Source organism: Artibeus jamaicensis, unplaced genomic scaffold (genome assembly GCF_021234435.1).
Source record: "Artibeus jamaicensis isolate MK-2021 breed Jamaican fruit bat unplaced genomic scaffold, CSHL_Jam_final scaffold_847, whole genome shotgun sequence".
NCBI classification, from domain to species: domain Eukaryota; kingdom Metazoa; phylum Chordata; class Mammalia; order Chiroptera; family Phyllostomidae; genus Artibeus; species Artibeus jamaicensis.
The window spans coordinates 15,115,051-15,137,732 of record NW_026522057.1 but is presented as its reverse complement, the minus strand read 5'-3'; the positions used below and the strand labels follow the sequence as shown (position 1 = coordinate 15,137,732).

At 44.9% G+C, this 22,682-nt stretch overlaps 1 protein-coding gene across 3 annotated transcripts in view; it reads left to right on the top strand.

The window, feature by feature from the left end:
• Positions 1–17,127, top strand: part of ARID1A (AT-rich interaction domain 1A) — a 69,254-nt gene extending 52,127 nt beyond the window's left edge. For 2 of the 3 annotated variants that reach the window (XM_037135928.2, XM_037135926.2), the window contains exons 6-20: positions 169–258; positions 808–975; positions 1,666–1,978; positions 3,404–3,549; positions 3,648–3,757; positions 4,951–5,160; positions 7,553–7,760; positions 8,862–8,994; positions 9,168–9,343; positions 9,710–9,860; positions 9,949–10,083; positions 10,167–10,260; positions 10,724–11,615; positions 11,955–12,085; positions 14,065–17,127. In XM_037135928.2, coding sequence (XP_036991823.1) covers positions 169–258; positions 808–975; positions 1,666–1,978; positions 3,404–3,549; positions 3,648–3,757; positions 4,951–5,160; positions 7,553–7,760; positions 8,862–8,994; positions 9,168–9,343; positions 9,710–9,860; positions 9,949–10,083; positions 10,167–10,260; positions 10,724–11,615; positions 11,955–12,085; positions 14,065–15,792 — 4,685 coding nt within the window. In that variant the 3' untranslated portion in view covers positions 15,793–17,127. The remainder of the gene's footprint in view (positions 1–168; positions 259–807; positions 976–1,665; positions 1,979–3,403; positions 3,550–3,647; positions 3,758–4,950; positions 5,161–7,552; positions 7,761–8,861; positions 8,995–9,167; positions 9,344–9,709; positions 9,861–9,948; positions 10,084–10,166; positions 10,261–10,723; positions 11,616–11,954; positions 12,086–14,064) is intronic. The other variant, XM_037135927.2, reaches the window with a different exon arrangement.
• The last annotated feature ends 5,555 nt before the right edge of the window (positions 17,128–22,682 follow it).

Genomic DNA, 22,682 nt, shown 5'->3' with positions numbered 1-22,682 from the left:
TTTAGCATTTGAAGAAGGGAGATGGGAGCCCCTCGGTTGGAACATTCTATGCATGTGATACTGGGGGGTGCTTGGCCTTCCCAGGAGCCATTTCCAGCTCTGAATTGACCTCCTAGCTAGAAGTTCCAGGCTTAGCCACGATTGGCTTACTTTCTCTGTCTGGAGCAGGCAATCAGATGCCACCTCGGCCACCCAGTGGCCAGTCGGACAGCATCATACATCCTTCCATGAACCCATCAAGCATTGCCCAAGATCGAGGTAAGAGCCTGGGCTTTGAGGGAGGGGTGGAGGCCTAAGGCTGACACTTCATTATCCAGTGCAGTAGCTTTTGGAGAATTGTATGACCATGAAGCATAGGACAATCCCAGCAACAACTGTGAAGTTAAGCTTGGGCTTGGCTATGTTGTAGCTCCAAAACTGTGTTGTTTCTCCCACAGTCATTCTTTTGTTTCTCAATGTTTCTCTTTTGATGAATTCCCCCACATACATCGTGCCTAATTGGGTCAGCAGATGTTAAAACTTAGCACTGAATCTTTACTCTTTAAATCCTGCTCCATTTTATTTTTGTGTAATTGCTGTTTGTCTTTTCAAATCCCCATTTAGTAGAAAGATTTGTCATGATCTGGTTAATAGCTATGGAGGCACTAATAGCTATGGAGGGTGCCTTCAATGTCATGCAATTATATAATAAGATAGAGAGTTCATTTAATTAGTTGCTAAAATGTAGATGGTGAAGTCCTAGGATAAGGGAGAACATTTGTTCCGTTGTACTAAAGTAATAACTATATGGGCACTACCCACAAATAGGTTACATGCAGAGGAATCCCCAGATGCCCCAGTACAGTTCCCCCCAGCCCGGCTCGGCCTTATCTCCACGTCAGCCTTCTGGAGGACAGATGCACACAGGCATGGGCTCCTACCAGCAGAACTCCATGGGGAGCTATGGTCCCCAGGGGAGTCAGTATGGCCCACAGGGTAAGTATATATATACTCAGGAGTACACAGAGATGAGACAAGAAAACAGTCACTTGATACGCTGCTCTCTGGGATGTAAGAATAAGAGTGTTCTTTGCCTTTAATTCACCAAGACCAGTCTTTAAAGTAGGGGAGGAAGGACTGTCACCATGGGAAAGTTCTTGAACATCTATGAGCCTCTTTTTCATCTATACAACAGGGATAAAGTTTAACTCAAGACACTGAGCAAAGGCACTTAATAAATGATACTTATTGCTTATTATATTTGCTTTTAGGAAATTAGTCCCAGTAGAATGGATCTGTCTTCAAAATTAGCCCTCAATGAACTAAAGCTGAATGTTTCTCATATAACATGGTACAGAAGGCAAAATGTAGAAAGGAGAGAATTCTGGGAGTTGTTGGACTTGGATAAGATTAAAACCAGCCTTGCCTGCCAGTCAGTCTTATTCTGTGCTGTCTTTAAGATGAGGGGACAATTGCGGCCTCTCTTTATATTCTTTTGCCCTCCCCTTTCCCTTTTTTTTTCTAATGGGGTAAAGGCCGCCATGAAATTTGTCTCTTTTCAGACCAAATCTCTAATGATTCCCATTGTTTATCATCTTTAGAACTTGAGAGTTTAAGCAGTATTAGTGAGTTGCTAATGAATCACTAACCAAGTCACTGTATCTTCTTTCCTTCTTCCTCTTCCAGGAGGCTACCCCAGGCAGCCAAACTATAATGCCTTGCCCAATGCTAACTACCCTAGTGCAGGCATGGCTGGAAGTATGAACCCTATGGGTGCTGGAGGTCAGATGCATGGACAGCCTGGCATCCCACCTTATGGCACACTCCCTCCAGGGAGAATGAGTCACGCCTCCATGGGCAACCGGCCATATGGCCCTAACATGGCCAATATGCCACCTCAGGTTGGGTCAGGGATGTGTCCCCCACCAGGGGGCATGAACCGGAAAACTCAAGAAACTGCTGTCGCCATGCATGTTGCTGCCAACTCTATCCAAAACAGGTAAGGCCTTGCAAGTGAAGAGGGTGTTAGTGCAAGGAAATAAATTGTGGCATCATTCAGGTTATTGAGGTACTTCTGGACCTAAACCATGTCATCCTGTTAAATATGCATTTTATTAAGAGCTCTTTAAAAACTAGATTTCCTTATAGTGGAAAACACAACAAAAGTTTAGATTCTTTTTTTTTTTTTATAGTAAACACCAACTTTTTAAAAAAAGATTTTATGTATTTATTCCTAGAGAGAGAAAAGCATCATTCATGCTATTCCCCGCGTGAATGATTCAAGCATCATTCATGCTTGCCTCTTCTATGCCCCACGCTCCTACCAGGGACTGAGCCTGCAACCCAGACATGTGCCCTGACTGGGAATCGAACCTGTGGTACAATGCCCCAGCCAAGTGGGCCACATCAGTCAGGGCAAAATTTCTGATTCTTAAGCATCCTAGAAAATTGTTATCAAATTTCATATCACCAGATATCATGTGTAAAGAACTTCACAAAGCACAGGTTATTTTGACTAGTAAAAATAAGTCTTCAGAGTTTCTTCATTTCTTTTGTCATCTAGTGTCTTAGTTTCTGAAAGGATTTTTAATGATACACTTGACTTGGATCTGTGGTATGAGAAATAAAAGAATGGTAGGGTTATGGTTTGCCATTTCTTCTACTGTTCTGTGTGGCCCTGTGCATTTGACTCTGGTGCTAAAGTGCAGAAGGCTCATGTGATACGGTTAATGACTTGAAGATTCATCTCTTCTTTGTTGGCCATGGATGTCAGTGGATCTGATTTCTCTGTTTTTGGAGGGTCTGTCCTTGTACTCCATTTTTGGTGCCTACAGTTCTTAAAGTGACAGGTCGTATTGGGATGTTGATGAACCAAGGTAGATTAGGGTGATTTACTATAACTATGAAGAGGTGGGTTTGGTTAGTACTTCAGAATGATAAAAGCACAGTATGTAGTAGGCCCATCAAGAATGCAAAGCAAAGCCTCCCTTGCCACCACCAGGTACTTTACTGTTGAGGGCTCCAGTTTAGTTGGGATTTGATGTAACAAAGAGTGGTAAAATTGAGCGATATAGTCCTCTTTGGCATAGAGAGGGCTCTTAAATGGAAACACACATGACTCTCCAGGTGCCTTAGAGGCTGAGACTATTTAAGAGACAGGGTAGGCCTTCATTCCTGAAGGAGTGTTTCCTTTCAGATTAACCTATAGTCTCCCATTGGGGCTTGAATCCTCTTAGAACCTTTTGTGGGAGGTAAAAGATAAAAATATTTAGGTAGTTTGTGATTATCGTTTGAGGGTCCCGTACACATTTTATTTTTGTAAGCCTAGCTAGATGATCTTGGCTCACAGAAGCCTATATTTAGCTCAAGTCCAAATCTGAAAGCTCAGTGTCTCTAACTCCCTCTCTTCCATGTTCTTTCTCAGGCCACCAGGTTACCCCAATATGAATCAAGGCGGCATAATGGGAACTGGACCTCCCTATGGACAAGGGATTAATAGTATGGCTGGCATGATCAACCCTCAGGGACCTCCATATCCCATGGGTGGAACCATGGCCAACAATTCAGCAGGTAAGTTCTAGTCATTGTTCACTCCAGGGATTTCTTCCAGAGTTATCTTCATGTCACAAACCTATTAAACTTAGGATTTTTTTTTCTCTCTTTCGTAGGGATGGCAGCCAGCCCAGAGATGATGGGCCTTGGGGATGTCAAGTTAACTCCAGCCACCAAAATGAACAACAAAGCTGATGGAACGCCCAAGACGGAATCCAAATCCAAAGTAATGATTTATAGCTTGACTCCTCAACTTTCTGTCCCATCCTTTCCAGTGATAGAAAGGAAAAAGTTGAGGGTGATTAGACTCTCGTTTTTTATGACACCAAGTAGATTGTCTCAGAGAAAGGTTGTTGTTTCCTCTTGTTATCATGAAGGGTCCCACTATAATAGCTCACTGAATTAGGTTTGAGTTATTCTAAGGGTTCTGATATATAAAACATAATCTTCTCACAGCTGCCTGTTATGGAGGAAATGTCAGATCTGCAGTGTAGAATTCTCTGTGAAATTGTACCCTCTGTCCTTATGCATTGATAGATGGTATGTACCATTGACACCTAGTTGCTCTTCTCTTCCTATACCATCCTAAGAGCCACGGGAATGGTTGGTACCCTATATTCTATCGGGGAGATGAGGCAGGTGGGATTTCAGTCCTTAGCCCCCCCATAGGTTGGTCCTAAGCGTGCTCTCTGTTGGGCCATGTGGCAAACTGGGGACCTATTCAGCATTAGAGTCATTTGAAACTTTTCTGTCCTTTGTCATACCTTATTTCCCCTACATTATAAAATAGAGGAAATAAAAAATCACAGCTACCACCTCCTGTGGACCTTCACCTCTGGCTCCCAGGCCCTTCTAGTCATCTTCCTGCTTTGGATAGAATACTGTGCAAAGCCTTCCAAACAGTTGGAAGATCCTTTTCTTTCTTGAGAGGAGGTAGAGTTTCTTTTTGTTTTAGTGTATCCCATTGTCTTAAGATCATATTTAGAGTTTATTGAGTTCTCTGAAACCATCTATGAAAGTTATGCAGGCTCCTGGGTAAGTAGTGTGGAAGTGGGAGTGACATCGATGTAAGGTGGACAAGGATTTGACTCAACCCTGCTACTTCAAAGCTGTGAGATCTTAGGCATGGCCTCCTTGTGCCTTCTTCTTTATCTTTTAAGAGGAGGATAATTTATAAATGCCTGATATGTAAAGGCATCTAGCACAGCACACATTGTATAATATATAGTATTTTTCTTTCTTTATAGGAAGAAGGTCTAGCTTCCTTTTGGTCTTTCAACTTTACGAAGGCAGGGTAGGCGTTAGTAACCATTCCAGAATAAGAGGCTTTGTTACTGCTTTAATTAAGGGACTTCTAAGACCCTTAGCATAGGCTTTGGATCTAACCAGTTCCTAAGAATCTTGACCTGCTCCTTCCAGAAATCCAGTTCTTCTACTACAACCAATGAGAAGATCACCAAGTTGTATGAGCTGGGTGGTGAGCCTGAGAGGAAGATGTGGGTGGACCGTTATCTGGCCTTCACTGAGGAGAAGGCCATGGGCATGACAAATCTGCCTGCTGTGGGTAGGAAACCTCTGGACCTCTATCGCCTCTATGTGTCTGTGAAGGAGATTGGTGGATTGACTCAGGTGAGTGCCTGGCACTTGGCTTCCCCTGTGGTTTCCTCAAGCTTCTCTTAAGGTACTGAGTGGCTTCACCTAGCATCATGCATCCCACAGGGTTATTTTCCTCTCCTGCTCTTTGAGTCATATACTGATGGACCTGAGAGCACAGGCTCCCAGAAGTCTGAGACTTCCTGGCTAGGATGAGTGTTAGCATTATGTTTACCATATGTCTAGGATCCTACTGGGTTGCAAAGATAGAAAAAGTCTGTAGGCATTTTGATTCCATGAGAGACAATCTTGCTTAGTACACAAGGGCAAGATTTGGAGAAATTGCTTGGTTTTGAATCCTGACTTAGCCACTTATTACATGACCTTGATAAAGGTTTATTATAACCATTCTGAGCCCTAATATTTCTGATCTATGAAGTAGGGACAGTGTACCTTGCTATACTGTGTAAGGCTAGAAAAAATAAAGATTTCAGAAAGATATCTACCACATAAATTGGTCTGAAAGATTGTATAGGGGCAGCCAGAGTAGTTGCTGACCCTTTCTAAGAAACTTCATAGTAAAGATGGGATTTCAGGAGCAATTTAACAGAAATCGTTTGTGAAAGGAGATGTAGGTAGGAGATTGTGTTTAGTTATCTGTATGGAAGACTAAAGTTAATGAATTCACCTCTACTACAAACCTCTGAACTGAACAGCACCCTGAGCCTCTACCCTAATACCTCACAGCTTTGTTTTACACTTAACCTAGGAGGCAAACAGGTGAGGCAACCCTGACAAAACAGCACACTGTGACTTGCAGACTTTCCTCCTGTGTGTGTACTGTACTTGTTAGACCAGGAGACTACTGTTGGTTCTGAGTTTGTGGCTGAGCTCAGGGGAGGCGTGGCTGGGAGGGATGTATTCCAAACCTTCTAAATCAGAAGAGGAAAACAGCTGTCACCAGCAGAAAAGAAAGTGATTGGAATAAAGCCAACCAACAGTCAGTTATGAATTCCTTCTCCCTTCAGGCTTTATTTCCCTCCCCCACAAAGGAAAACAAAACAAGACACGTGCGCACTGCCATATAAGTGGCGTGGGAAGCAAAGCCACAAAGACTTCTGAGGTGACTCTGGACTTATTCGTGCCATTCTCCCTGGTACACTGTTTCTCATACACAGGCCTCCTATTTGTAGGGCAGGGGAGCATACTTTTAATTGAGTGGGCTTCTGAACTTAAGATGAGGGTACAGGAGAGAATCTCAAAGCCAGGGCCTATCTTAGTTTGCAGAAGGATCCCAACCTTTTAGGTGCTATGACATAATTGAACTTTAAAGACGGTTCAGAGGGGAAAGATTGCTGTTACAAGTTGTTTGTAAGGGCTCCAGGAAGATAAAAGATGAGTCCTGAGCTTTTCTAAAGGATTAGTAGGGTTTAGGTAGGAGGAGGGGCCATGTTCCAGTTGACTGACCTAGATGGCCTGGAGATGGGAGTCTGGAATGTACCCTGCCAACACCATCTCCCTGCTCTAGAAGTTTTCCTGGTCACATTTTCTCCATGTAGTTTGTTCTTTTCTTTGCTTCCTTATCACTCTTCTCTCTAGCATCATTGGTATCAAATCAACAGGTATCACAAACATACTGAATTTCCTTTGTGGGTTTGGGACTGGAAAGCCAGCATTCTCAGCCCTTGAGATCTCCACAGACTTACCACATGTGGTGGGCGAATAAGCATAAGAATTCATGAAGAAGGAGACCTGCTTGGCTAGAGCAGAAACAGTAACCCTAGGGATTGGAAATCTCGGTGTCCTGAGGCTGAGGAAAAGAGGCAAGAGTAGGCTGGCTTCTGGGAAGGTACAAAAGAAGTCACAGGGCCTAGAGCACCTGGGCAGTCAGGACAGTGACTGGTGAGGGAAAGGGGCTTACAGTTTTATGTCACTGGGATGCAGGAGAGTTGTGGAATAGAATGTCAAATTGCAAAGAGCCGCACACTGAAAAAAGAAATCAGACGTGAAAACGCCCAGTTGGACAAAGCAAGTTAAGCTGTTGATATTACTACACATCTCTATTTTATGAAATGTTAATTTTTATTGGTACATTTAAAATAGGAGTTGGATCTGATGATATGCACGTAATTTTTCAGTAGTACACATGTGTAAAGACCATACCTTCTTAATCCCATTCTCTCTAACAGTGATATGAAATTTGCCCTATTAGCCTTGTCTAATAGTTGTCTGTGGATAGAGCCTGCCAAAGGTAGAGGAAAGCCAGCCATGAATTTATTGTTTACTGTGGACTGTCCATCAAGCAGGGTTAACTTTTGTGGTTCACTGAGAATTGTGATTCCATAAGAGATGGGTACCTGTTAGTCTGATGGGGTTTGGGACTTGCGGGCAAGAAGATGTACCCCGACTCTTTTGGTTGGTTGTGCAGGTCAACAAGAACAAAAAATGGCGGGAACTTGCGACCAACCTCAATGTCGGCACTTCAAGCAGTGCTGCCAGCTCCTTGAAAAAGCAGTATATCCAGTGTCTCTATGCCTTTGAGTGCAAGATTGAACGGGGAGAAGACCCACCCCCAGACATCTTTGCAGCTGCTGATTCCAAGAAGTCCCAGCCCAAAATCCAGCCTCCTTCTCCAGGTAGGGTTTGAGTGAGCCCTACCAAGGCTAACCCTTCAAGGGTAGTATCCAAGGGTCCAGGTTCCTTGTTCAGCACTGGCCTCCAGGGATGCGTGCTCTTCCTATCATGGGGCATAACAAGTTGGTACACTAAAGAGTGGGCAGAGGCAACTCCTTTCAGAGGTAGTCTACAGTAGCCCTTAAGTTTTTTAAGTTTTCATTTTCACCGTGCATCTGGTGAGGAGGGACATCAGAGGAGTGGGGGAATCTAATGAATAGCAGTGAGGCAAGACTATCTGGGAACTTTGGCCCACTGATGTCAGTACCTTAGAATGCAGCTCAAACTAGAGCCCTCAATTCCCTAGGGAGCTGAAATGGTAATGAATGGGAAGGAGGACGTGGGGAAGAGATATGAATGCAACACTCTGATGGGAGTGTCTCTGCCCACCCTCCTTTCTGAGAAGAGGCTGGTGCCTGGGCAAGCACGGGAAGGCCAGGACTCCTAGAAGGTTGGTGTAAACAGATGTGTGCTCTGATGTTTACCTCCGGGGGTGTAATGAATACCTGAGGTGACTCACCAAGCAGTGGGATGTCTGCTTCAGGGGATGTTAACTAATGGAAACATTAATTATTGGTAATTCTGTGCTTATCAGCTTAGAGGAACATTTGAACCTGAGTGGTGACACTGCTAGATGTTTGAGAATGGGAACTCCTGTGTTCCTAATGTACACTGCTGGTTTGGGGCCTTTATACCCATGATTCCAGGGGCTCTGAATGGAAACTTGTGCACCAGCATTACATGGTTAGCAGGGTCCTGGGGTATGGGGGAGGGGGAGTAAAATAGTCAAGGAATCTGGTGGAGACTCAAGGAATCGGCAGCATGGTGATGGCATCGCCATACCACTCATATTCTCCTAATGTGAAACAGCAAGGACCACTGTTGAGCCCTCAAATTCCCTTTTTTATTACCTGGCCTTGATGAGATTTCCTGTGGAGAAGGTGATTTAGGCTTTAAAGAACCCTGGCTTTGGCCTTATAACAGTCTTTTCAGAAGAGATCCCAGGGCATGGGTCTCTGTGAGAGTTAAACACTGTCCTGCTCACCCTGCATCTCTGTCCACAGCTGGATCAGGGTCTATGCAGGGGCCACAGACACCTCAGTCAACCAGTAGTTCCATGGCAGAAGGGGGAGACTTGAAGCCACCGACTCCAGCATCCACACCACACAGTCAGATCCCCCCCTTGCCAGGCATGAGGTAAGACCACAAGCAGGGGCAGGTGGTTTGGGAGAGCCTGGGCAGAAGTGCAAGAGCTCCTATGCCGCCTGGTGGGGACTCTGCTCTGGCTGCCCAGCCAGTGACTCCCTGTGTCCTGTATTATCAGAGGAATTGCTTTATTTGTGATTTAATTGACTTTCCTTGCTCTGGAGTAGGAGCAATTCAGTTGGGATCCAGGATGCTTTTCCTGATGGAGGTGACCCCACATTCCAGAAACGGAATTCCATGACTCCAAACCCTGGGTACCAGCCCAGTATGAATACCTCTGACATGATGGGGCGCATGTCCTACGAGCCAAATAAGGATCCTTATGGCAGCATGAGGAAAGGTGACCAATTTGCTGTTGGCCTTTTACCATTGAGGACAGAGCTGAGGAAGTGGGTTGATAGATTGAAAGTGATTCAGGGTTCTTGTCAACCATCTTCTGAGATGGACATTTTCAAACCTAACCACCCATCTTCATCCCCGCCTTCTTTCTTGTCTTCCTCTCCCTAGTCTCACCCTATTACCCCTTAAGAAGTACATGTTCTTTGTTGATTGGGGCCTCTTTAGATCTCTGTTTTAAACCTATCAAGAAAACAAAAGGAACAAAATAGAGCTCTGAAGAAGGCATGGGTCTTTGGGGCAAGCAAGGGATGGATTGCTAGACTTGCTCATCTAGTAGTTTGCTCACTGCCTGCCTTTCTACACTCAGCTCCAGGGAGTGATCCCTTCATGTCCTCAGGGCAGGGCCCCAACGGCGGGATGGGGGACCCCTACAGCCGAGCTGCCGGCCCTGGGCTGGCAAATGTGGCAATGGGACCACGACAGCACTATCCTTATGGAGGTCCTTATGACAGAGTGAGGTAAGCATGGCCCCCACTCCTGCCCCACCCCAGCACCCCATAGCTATATTTAATGGACTCATGTTTGTGCTTCTCCTATTTTGTTTAGGACGGAGCCTGGAATAGGACCCGAGGGAAACATGGGCACTGGAGCCCCACAGCCAAATCTCATGCCTTCCAACCCAGAATCGGGGATGTATTCTCCTAGCCGCTACCCTCCCCAGCAGCAGCAACAGCAGCAACGGTAAGTGAAGCCTGGCCTCAATTCCTCTGTGCCTTGGGATTTGCCATTTCCGACCGTGATTCTGTTTTTCTTCCTCCTTGCAGACATGATTCCTATGGCAATCAGTTCACTCAAGGCACCCCTTCTAGCAGCCCCTTCCCCAGCCAGCAGACCACAATGTATCAGCAACAGCAGCAGGTGAGGAGGGTATCAGGGTGGACTGACACACAAAGCCAGTTAGAAATTTAAGGTGAAAAATCTAAGAACCTCACTTTAAATACTTTGGTGGTCTTCTCCCACCCAAATAGCTAGTTCTACCTAAACAGCCATGTCCTTAATCTCTGTTCTATTTGGAATCCAGTTCAGTTTCTAGTTCTCCAGAAGAACTAGAAACAGGCCTTTTATTTTGATTTTTGAACTTTTCTTTAGTTCTACTTAGAGTAAGGGAGAGCCAAAGAGGAAGAAAGAATAATTCTTGCTGTCAGAGATAATTTTGAAAAATAATTTGAGAAGATTATTCCTTTGTTCTCTTAGAGTCTGTGTCTCTTCTAGAGGGGCAGAAGCAAGCCCAGTGAGTGTCTGGCATAGCTGTCTTGGCAGCTGTAGTTCTTGTGTCCCCGAGAACAAAGTATTAACTTCCCTCTGCTTGTCCCTGTCTTAGAATTACAAGCGGCCAATGGATAGCACATACGGCCCTACTGCCAAGCGGCATGAGGGGGAGATGTACAGTGTGCCGTACAGTGCAGGGCAGGGGCAGCCCCAGCAGCAGCAGTTGCCTCCAGCCCAGCCTCAGCCTGCCAGCCAGCAACAAGCTGCCCAGCCTTCACCTCAGCAAGATGTGTACAACCAGTATGGCAATGCATATCCTGCCACTGCCGCTGCTGCTACTGAGCGCCGACCAGCAAGTGGCCCCCAGAACCAGTTTCCATTCCAGTTTGGCCGAGACCGTGTCTCAGCACCCCCTGGTTCCAGTGCCCAGCAGAACATACCACCTCAAATGATGGGTGGCCCCATACAGGCATCAGCTGAGGTTGCTCAGCAAGGCACCATGTGGCAAGGGCGTAATGACATGACCTACAATTACACCAATAGGCAGAGCACAGGCTCTGCCCCACAAGGCCCCGCCTATCATGGTGTGAACCGAACAGATGAAATGCTGCATACGGATCAGAGGGCTAACCATGAAGGCTCATGGCCTTCCCATGGCACACGCCAGCCCCCATATGGTCCCTCTGCCCCTGTGCCCACCATGACAAGGCCCCCTCCTTCCAACTACCAGCCCCCACCAAGCATGCAGAATCACATTCCTCAGGTATCCAGCCCTGCTCCCCTGCCTCGGCCAATGGAGAACCGCACCTCTCCTAGCAAGTCTCCATTCCTACACACTGGGATGAAGATGCAAAAGGCAGGGCCCCCTGTACCTGCCTCGCACATAGCACCTGCCCCTGTGCAGCCCCCCATGATCCGGCGGGACATCACCTTCCCACCTGGCTCTGTTGAAGCCACACAGCCTGTGTTGAAACAGAGGAGGCGACTCACCATGAAAGACATTGGTAAGGAGACCTGCCTGATTTGGTTGTGTAATCTGCCCCTTCCATCTTGTCCATCGTTCTCCCTCTGACCTGATACTCTGCATGAAATAAAATCCGGACCAGTGTTGATTAAAACAGAACCAAAGAAATTTGTGTAAGAAAGAAATCAGCTGATTTCAGGCTTTTACTTAAAGGAATTGCTACTCAGTGATGTCCTAAGAGGGCCTAAAAGCCTTGAGAAGTAGATGTCTGCCATCTCCCAGATAAGAACTGCCCCTATTTGTTATCTTCATAGTAGCCTGACTGATCAGCCAGCCATCCTGGGCTTGGTGGGTGGATGACCTGGAAGTTTTATTTCAGGAACTCCAGAGGCATGGCGAGTAATGATGTCCCTCAAATCTGGGCTGCTGGCAGAGAGCACATGGGCATTAGACACCATTAACATCCTGTTGTATGATGACAACAGTATCATGACCTTCAACCTCAGTCAGGTGAGTACAGGTGCCTGGAGAAGATTGAAAGGTTGCAAGGGCCTGGTATTTTCTTAAAGTCATTGATATTAAGTGACACTGGGAATTTACACTATCCCCAGGCAACATGGTCTCTCTCTCGTTCCTTCTCTAATATATTCCTTGCTAGCCCTTGGCCACTGCCCATGGGCCTGGAGTACTGAGAACAGTAATAATTTGTGTATAAGGTATCAGTATTGACTTCCAAGGGAATTGGAGAGAAACTCTTTAGTACTGATAAGAAAGATTCTGTGGATGTCAGTGAGGACACTGTTTTCTAGTTCTCCCAAGAAGAACCTATGATCTTTGTCAGTGAGCAGAATAGTTTCTTAATTCCCTTTCTTATTTCATCTACTCTGAATAGAAGAGATTCTTCTCGATCCCATTTGCCTAAAGCGTAGGATGGGAAGTGCTTGGGGCTGGAGATATTTCAAAATGTTCTTGCAGAGGTGATTCTCCATACTCTCTCTCCACAAGACATGCACCTGGAGTTTTCCCAGTAACTGGGAAGCGTTTCTGCTGCACCATCCTACTTTTTTTTTTTTTTTAATCATTCTTAGTGTCTACCGACCAACCCATCTATCTAGGAGCTGACTAAGGAGGCATTATTATTAATTATTACTGTTTATTTTGTCCTCATTTTGTGCCAGGTTCTTCATATTTTCTTTCATATCATACAACAGCCTTCCAAGGCAGGTGTAGCCATAGGCTCAGAGTCTTTATCTTTTCCCAGGTTCACACAGCTGTTGAGAGGGTTGTTTTTTTTTTCTTTCTTTTTATTTAAGATTTGAGAGAGAGAAGGAGGGAGGGACACAGAGAGAGAACATCAGGTTTTTGTTCCTCTTACTTATGCATTCATTGGTTGATTCTTGTATGTGCCCTGACCGGGGATCAAAGCCACACCTTGGCATATTGGGACAATACTGTAACCAACTGAGCTAACTGGCCAGGTCCTAACAGAGTTGTTCTGACTCTTAAAACCTGACTTTATTGCATAATATTGTCTCCCATAAGAAAGTAAAGAAACAGATATTTATTTAGCAATTTCCATAGTCTACACATTTGATACATTCCATTTAGACCTCAGAACAATCCTGTGAAGTTTAGGAATTTCCAGAAAGATGGAAAAAACCACAGCTTAGAAACTTAAATCACCCAGCTAGTTCCTGGAAAAGCCAGAATTGAAACCTAGATCTTTCTATTCAAAAGCACTTACTATTTTCATTCTGCTATACTATTCTACCAGAAATTGATCTGATTAGAAATTACTGTTTTCTTCTAGAGGTAAATGGCCTATACAGGATCTAAGCTGGAATTTGGATGACCCTAGCACCAGTTTGGAACAGTGTTTGGCAAATCAGAGCCTCATCCCATTCATTCTGTTCCATGAGTTATGAATGTCCAGCCTCCTATGTTGGGGAGCTTGGGGAGAAGAGAACAGATAAACATCTGTCCATACTGCATTTCCTCCCTCAGCTTATGTTGTGAGGGATCATCCCACCATGCCTAGCCTTGTGCTCCACTTGGCAGTGGGCTATATGTAGTATTCTAAGAGGAACAATGACAGTGACCCATTGGTCACTGTTGGACAGTGACCAATGGGTAGGAAACTGGACCTAGTAAAGAAAAGCAGAAATTGGTTGTGAGAGGAGGCTGAGAGATGGTGGCAATGGTAGTGAGGTACACAGAGCTGTTGGTTAACATTTCCATCCTGGAGGCAGATTTGAGTGAAGGTAGGTTAGGTGGGCAGAAAGAAGAACTTTGTGCCGGTCATAGGAGAGATTAAAGGACTCACTGTGTAGAGTCTTTGGAAGAAAACCTCTGCCTTTTACAGTGATGCAAATGTCTGACCTGGAAGAAAAGGGGGGAGAGCAGATAGACCGTTGGAGATCTCTCAAGTCAAGGATTCTTATTTTAGCTCACTTTTTTCCCTTAATTTATTTCCTGTTCTTTCTCTTTAGCTCCCAGGGTTGCTAGAGCTCCTTGTGGAATATTTCCGACGTTGCCTGATTGAGATCTTTGGCATTTTAAAGGAGTATGAAGTGGGTGACCCAGGACAGAGAACACTACTGGACCCTGGGAGATTCAGCAAGGCGTCTAGTCCAGCCCCGGTAGAGGGGGAGGATGAGGAAGATTTTCTAGGTCCCAAATTAGAGGAGGAAGAAGAGGAAATAGTTGAAAATGATGAGGAGATGGCCTTTTCAGGCAAGGACAAGGCAGCCTCAGAAAATAGCGAGGAGAAACTTACTAGTAAGTTTGACAAACTTCCAGTAAAGATCGTGCAGAAAAATGACCCGTTTGTGGTGGACTGCTCAGATAAGCTTGGGCGAGTGCAGGAGTTTGACAGTGGTCTGCTGCACTGGCGGATTGGTGGGGGGGACACCACTGAGCATATCCAGACCCACTTTGAGAGCAAGACAGAGCTTCTGCCTACTCAGCCTCATATGCCCTGCCTACCAGTCACCCGGAAACATGTTATAGCAGGAGAATGTACACAAGGGACAACAGAACAAGAGGGCCCCCCACCTGATGGCCCCCCAGAAAAACGGATCACAGCCACTATGGATGATATGTTGTCCACTCGGTCTAGCACATTGACTGAGGAGGGAGCTAAGAGTACAGAGGCTACCAAGGAGAGCAGCAAGTTTCCATTTGGCATCAGCCCAGCACAGAGCCACCGGAACATCAAGATCCTAGAGGATGAACCTCACAGTAAAGATGAGACCCCACTGTGTACCCTTCTGGACTGGCAGGATTCCCTTGCCAAGCGTTGTGTCTGTGTCTCCAATACTATCCGAAGCCTGTCATTTGTGCCAGGTAACGACTTTGAGATGTCCAAACACCCAGGGCTGCTGCTAATCCTGGGCAAGCTGATCCTTCTACATCACAAGCATCCAGAACGGAAGCAGGCACCACTAACTTATGAGAAGGAGGAGGAACAGGACCAAGGGGTGAGCTGCAACAAAGTGGAGTGGTGGTGGGACTGCTTGGAGATGCTCCGGGAAAACACCTTGGTCACTCTAGCCAACATCTCGGGGCAGTTGGACCTCTCCCCGTACCCTGAGAGCATTTGCCTGCCTGTCCTGGATGGACTCCTACACTGGGCAGTGTGCCCTTCAGCTGAAGCCCAGGACCCCTTCTCCACCTTGGGCCCCAATGCCGTCCTTTCCCCCCAGAGACTGGTCTTGGAAACCCTCAGCAAACTCAGCATCCAGGACAACAATGTGGACCTGATCCTTGCCACACCCCCCTTCAGCCGCCTGGAGAAGTTGTATAGCACCATGGTGCGCTTCCTCAGTGACCGAAAGAACCCGGTATGCAGGGAGATGGCCGTGGTACTGCTGGCCAACCTGGCGCAGGGCGACAGCCTGGCAGCCCGTGCCATCGCAGTGCAGAAGGGCAGCATCGGCAACCTCCTGGGCTTCCTGGAGGACAGCCTTGCTGCCACACAGTTCCAACAGAGCCAGGCAAGCCTGCTGCACATGCAGAACCCACCCTTTGAGCCAACTAGTGTGGACATGATGCGGCGGGCTGCCCGTGCACTGCTGGCCCTGGCCAAGGTGGACGAAAACCACTCAGAGTTCACGCTGTACGAGTCACGGCTGTTGGACATCTCGGTATCACCATTGATGAACTCATTGGTTTCACAAGTCATCTGTGACGTACTGTTTTTGATTGGCCAGTCATGACAGCCGTGGGACACCTCCCTCCCTGTGTGTGTGTGCGTGTGTGAACTTAGAAACTGACTGTTGCCCTTTATTTATGCAAAACCACCTCAGAATCCAGTTTACCCTGTGCTGTCCAGCTTCTCCCTTGGGAAAAAAGTCTCTCCTATTTCTCTTTCCTCCCAGCCCCCCTCACCTTTCTACCTTTCTGTTCCTTGTCCTCACCTAACTCCCCTCAGGACCTCACCCTATTTGAAAAGACAAAGCTCTGCCTACATAGAAGACTTTTTTATTTTAACCAAAGTTACTGTTGTTTACAGTGAGTTTGGGGAAAAAAATTAAATAAAAATGGCTTTCCCGGTCCTTGCATCAATGGGACGCCACATTTCATAACTGTTTTTAATGGTTAAAAAAAAAAGAAAAAATACAAAAAAAAGCCTCTGAAGGACAAAATAAGGTGACTGCTGAACTGTGTGTGGTTTATTGTTGTAACATTCACAATCTTGCAGGAGCCGAGAATTTCGCAATTGTGGACAGACCCTGTTCACTAGAGAGGCCTGTGCAGTAGAGTGTAGACCCTTCCATGTACTGTACTGTACACCTGATACTGTAAACATACTGTAATAATAATGTCTCACATGGAAACAGAAAAAAAAGCTGGGTCAGCAGCAAGCTGTAGTTTTTAAAAATGTTTTTAGTTAAATGTTGAGGAGAAAAAAAAAAGGCTTTTCCCCCAAAGTATCATGTGTGAACCTACAACACCCTGACCTCTTTCTCTCCTCCTTGATTGTATGAATAACCCTGAGATCACCTCTTAGAACTGGTTTTAACCTTTAGCTGCAGCCGCTGTGCTGCCACGTGTGTATATATATGACGTTGTACATTGCACATACCCTTGGGTCCCCACAGTTTGGTTCCCCCTCCCAGCTACCCCTTTATAGTATGACGAGTTAACAAGTTGGTGACCTGCACAAAGCGAGACAAAGCTATTTAATCTCTTGCCAGACATCATCCCTCATGGCGCGATGCTGTACAGGTCTCTGTAAAAAGTCCTTGCTGTCTCAGCAGCCAATCAACTTATAGTTTATTTTTTTCTGGGTTTTTGTTTTGTTTTGTTTTCTTTCTAATCGAGGTGTGAAGTTCTAGGTTCAGTTGAAGTTCCTGATGAAGAAACACAATTGAGATTTTTTCAGTGATAAAATCTGCATATTTGTATTTCAAACAATGTAGCTAAAACTTGATGTAAATTCCTCCTTTTTTCCTTTTTTGGCTTAATGAATATCATTTATTCAGTATGAAATCTTTATACTATATGTTCCACGTGTTAAGAATAAATGTACATTAAATCTTGGTAAGACATTTGTGAGGCTTTTTATTGTTTTCAAACTACTTAAAAGTTTGACCTTTTGGGGATGTGGTTCTTGCAACTCTTCCTTGGTGTGCTGTCTTTCCACGGTGTCGGTTTAAGAAAGCTGAGATCATTTCACCTGCAAGAGGAAGTTTTAGGCATTAAAAGCACAAGATAAATTGGGTTTAAATAGCCAAAGAAATTGACGATACTCTAGAACTTTTTCATCTCGTGGCACACATAAGCTAATTACTAAAATTCTGTGCACACCAAAAAATACATTTTTTTGCCAATGTAACAAAGATTATTTTTTAAATATTTTATTTAGAGATAGGGGAAGAGAGGGAGAGAAACATCAGTGTTTGAGAGAAACATCGATCAGTTGTCTCTCACATGTGCCCCAACCCAGGGCCAGCCCAGAACCCAGGTATGTGCCCTCACTGGAAATGAAACCCATGACCCTTTGCTCTGTGGTGAAGCACTCAACCAATTGAGTCACACTGGTCAGGGCAAAAAAAAGAGGTGTAATTTCGATGAGTTTACACCAGATGGCTGTTGTCATTTTTTAATTTGACAATCTAAGGGAAAAGAGCTCAGTGTGTTGACTGGCTAGGTATTAACATGTTTTTAAAATTCTTGCAGCACGCCAGTTGAAAATCACTGCTCTAGAAACTTTTGGTAATAGTTGGCAAAGGGGGTGATCTCTATTTTTCTTAGAAATCATTATTAAATGGTAATGGAAAAATATAAAGATTAAATTTTAAAAAGAAGTTGTTAATAAGACACCCATTTATCTGGAAGCAGCTTCCAACTTAACCATTAATTTCTCCAGACTGGCTCTCTCCCCTAATTACAGATGAGAGCATTCGGCTGCTTTCTTGACATCTCTGGAAGTTTAATTTGAACATGCCCAAACTAAAATGCCATCTTCTTCCCTAGAAACTAGCCTCTCCCATAGTTTTTTCAGTAAATGACAGTTCCATTGCTTGGCAAAAAAAAAAAGTCCTTGACTACTTTAATTTTCATATCCAGTCTGTTAGCATTCTTCAAAAATTAATCCTCACTCCAGTCACTACTACTATAGTTTAAGACACTACCATATCTTTCTTGAATTCTTGAAATATCCTCCAAACTGGCCTCCATGCTTCTGCTTGGCTTGGTTGATCCCATTCTCTACATAGCAACCAAAATGCTCCCTTTAAAACCAAGTTAGATCAAAATCCTTTGGTGGCCCTGGCTGGTGTAGCTCAGTGGATTGAGCGAGTGTGGGCCTGCAAACCAAAGAGTTGCCGGTTCAGTTCCCAGCCAGGGCACGTGCCTGGGTTTCAGGCCTGGTCCCCCCCAGTAGGGGGTACTTGAGAGGCAACTACACATTGATGTTTCTCTCCCTCTCCCCTTCCCCTCTTCTAAAAATAAATAAAATCTTTAAAAAAGAAAGTGCTTCTCATTCTAAGTAAAATTCCAGATTGTTACAATGACCTCCAAAGCCCTCAGTTATCTAGCTTGTTGTTTCCTCTCTGGGCTCTTCTCTTCCTCATTGCTGACTGCACTATACAGGGCTGTCTCCACCGTGGCCCCTTTGCACTTACCATTCCTCTGTCCAGAATACTCACCAGGTAACTGCATGGTTGAAGTTTTCTTCAAGTCTGCTTAAATACACCAGTGAAGCTTTCCCTGGCCACTCTATTTAAAATAGCAATCTTGCCCTGGCTGGTGTAGCTCAGTGGATTGAGTGCGGGCCTGCGAACCAGACAATCGCAGTTCGATTCCCAGTCAGGGCATATGCCTAGGTTGCAGACCAGTTCCCTACAGGCCAGTTCCCAGCAGAGGATGCACAAAAGGCAACCATACATTGATGTTTCTCTCCTTCTCTCCTTCCCTTCCCCTCTAAAGATAAATAAATAAAATATTAAAATAAAATAAAATAAAATAGCAATCTGATCCCTTGCCTTATTTCCCTTTTCTGTCTAAATTTTCTTTGTAGTGCTTGTTACTGTCTGGCATGTTATGCGTTGTCTTTCTTTCTTTCTTTCTTTCTTTCTTTCTTTCTTTCTTTCTTTCTTTCTTTCTTTCTTTCTTTCTTTCCCTTTTTCTTTTCCTCTCTTTCTTTCTTTCTTTCATTTATTTGGTGGTCTTTACACTGGAATGTAAACTGTCTGAGGGTGGAGGTGTTATTTTGTTCACCATATCCCTGTCCTACAGCACAGTCTGGTGCATAGTTGATTAATAAAATGTAGACCTTGGCCACATGCAATTACTTTTATAGGCCAGTGTTAACAATATATAGCTTCTCTGTTCATCGACTTCAAGAAAACAAGAAACCAGAACCAGTTACAGAGAAATTATTGTGAAGACTTAAAAGTGAAACTTGAAACAACAGCTCTCTATTGAGTACCTACGTGTGTACCAGACATAGTACATAAAACAGTCCCATGCCTGTGAGATCAGTATTCTGGCTTCCATTTTATAGTTGAAGGAGGTGGCTTGTATGAGCTCACATACCAACCAAGATCTCCCTGAATCCAAGGCCCATGCTCTTCCTAATTCACCAGGCTGCACCTTCGTGGGTCAAAGGACAACCAGACTTAACTGGATCTAGCAGTGGAGCTCAGCAAGCAAGACTTGTTTTTTGTTCTATTTAGGATAAGGTAAAATTATTGAGAGAATTCCAATCAAGTGTTCATCAAACTGCATATGGTTGTTAATATTTGAGTCAGGGACAGGAATGAGTAACTAGTCTTTCTGTATTGAGAGAGGGAGAAATAGAAACAATTGGCTAACCATGGACCAAGACAATTTCCTGGGACTCTTCAGGAAAAAAACTGAGAAAACTTTCGTATCTATATTTTGGTGAGCAATAATAATGCTAATGGCTTACTTTGCTCTGGGTCTCTTGAACTCCACTGTCTAGTGTAGCAAGTGCATTTCTGGGCTGTGTGTGGAGCATTGCCTAGGAGTTTGGTTTCCTGGGTTCCTTTCATCTGCTCTCTTGCAATGCAGGGGGAGCCTAGCCTGGTCTCCAGTTTCTGACTGGTGTTAGCACCAGCCAAGAACTGCTAGCCACTGAGCTGTGAGTAATTCGCTTTTGAGAAGTAAATAGAGCCTTTGCCAGTAGAGAGCCCAGGGGTGTGGCCAGTAGTTCTTTTCCCAGGCTCCTCCCTCCCCACCCCCTAAATGACCTTAACCTTCTTTCATAGCTGGAGAGCAGCCAAGTCTGCCCTAAACAATACTCTCAACCTCATTGGCTCTTTTGCCTTACAGCCACTGCCACCCCTAAGCAGCTAAGGCTCTTTCCACTAGGCCTCTCAGTGGGGTCAAGGATTTCTAACTACTGAAAGGCAAACACCAAAGAAAGGATGAGAAACTTGTGTCCATGGCTTTTGAAGGATAAGTGTTTGGGTCCTACATCTGGGAGGTAGGGCAGGATCTTTGTCCTGGTGTAGATGGGCAACTTCAAGTGACGTAACAGAAGCCCAAAACATAGGCTTTTGGCTAACCCAGATTTCAGGATGGATGTAAATGTCACCCAAGATCCTTGGAAACTGCCACTGAATGCCTTTTATCCATAGCAAAAAGAAGTAGCATGCTGTTCTGGTAAGGCGCAACTGCTTGTCATCACAGTCATTAGCACTGCCTGCTAACAGTTGGCAATGACAGGTATCAGAGGTCTGTATAATAGTCATTTTTGTCCCATAATGACGTGGCCTCAAAGCCAAAGTTCCAGATCAGGGTCAACTTCTCCAGTATTTAAATACAACTAGGGTCATGGAAGGTTTAGTGTCTGGAAACTGAGCTACTGAGAATAGATAGACTGAGCTGTTTCTCTGCTCAGCCTGGGGCCAAAGCCATTTCCAGATATGGCAGGAGCAAGCAACGCAGCTACAGAGAGAAATGAGTTGTCAGGGTGCTTCAAGGAGGGGAGTATTCCGTGAGAAGTTTCCTCCATACCTTCAGTGGAAAAACCACTCCTCTTTTCATTCAGAGAGGTATAACAGCCCATCCTTAGTGAACACTTTATACCAAGCACTGTACAATCCATGAGGTAGATATTATCTCCATGAGGACAAGAACTGTATCTGCCTTGTTCAGTGTTATCGTTCCCTCTGACAGAATAGACATTCCCATTTTGTTGAGTAAAACAAGCAGATAAGAATTTAGTGGAGGAAAGAGTAGTTAGGTATTGGTGTGTCCTGTGTAGTATTCTTGGCATAGCCCGTAAATACTTAGTTAATGTGGGGGAAAAAAGAGAGGAAGAGGTAAACTTGAGAAACATTAAAATAGTGTGGAGTTTTGCAAGGGGTTTTGGGGGAAACCAGGTTGGGAAGCTAGAAACCTAAATTTAAGTCCCGCCTCTGCCACTAGCTGTGGAACTTCAGCCCAGTCACTTCCCCTGAATCTTAGTTCCTGCATCTTTAAAATATAGGTAGCGGGTTAAACAAATTGATTTATTCACCAGATCTTTACTGAGTACTTACAATGTGCAAAGCACTGTTCTAAGTGCTGGTAATACTTTGAATAAGGCCCCCACTTTCACAGAGCTTACATTCCATAACAGGAAAACAGACAAGTAAAACTTATGGACAGAATAACCAGGTGGTGATAAATGCTATGAAGAAAATGGAAATGGGATAGTTAGTACAGGGTGTTGGTTGTGGCTGGTTAGTCAGGGGAGGCCTCTCGGACGAGGTAACGTTCAGCTGACATCTGAATGCTATGGGCTTGCCAAAGGGTGGTCTGGCAGTGAAGTGTTTCAAGCAAGAGCAGAGCCAGGCAATTTCAAGAAACAGAAATTCTGTAACTGTTATTTTCTAGGATTCTAGGAACAGTGATGCATTGTTTATGCACTGTTTAGGTCAGGGATTTGTATTATGAAATTGTTTCTTGGTGGTGTAGGATATTTCCTTCTTAATGGAAGTGGCTGGGTGGTGTAGAGCGTTTCTGGAGCCTTGGGATACATCTCTGTCTCCCTCACTCTCCCACAGTGCTGGTCACTCAGCTGGCTCACTGTGTAGGTGCAGGCTCCATTTTAGCTGCTGACTCAAAGCAGACTAGAGAGATTGCCTCTTCTACTACTTATAGTCTTGGAGGCCCAGAACCCCCTCCCATCCCACCTAGCGTTCTATTCTGTCAAACTAGGGCTTTGAGAGCACAAGATTCAGCTTCCTTGTTTTCCTGTCAGAGCAGGAGCCAGAAAATGAAACGGGAAACAGCGGAAGAGGAGGGGAGTGTGTAGCAGAGAGAGAAAGGAAGGAAAAATTGCAGGAAAGTAGAACTAAAGATCTGAACAAAGTTCTACCTCTAAAGGGTGACAGTTGAGGAGTTGAGCTTTTAGAAAACATTCTGACTTGTCATAAGAGACGCCTGTCCTTTTCATAAATAGATTTTTGAGGGAATTTCTTGTGGGTAGACAGAAACTTAAGAATGCATGTCGTTAGCCCTGGCTGGTATGGCTCAGTGGATTGAGCACTGACCTGCGAATCAAAAGGTCACTGGTTGGATTCCTAATCAAGGCATATGCCTGGTTTGCAGGCCAGGGCCCCAGTTGGAGGCGTGCAGGAGGCAACCT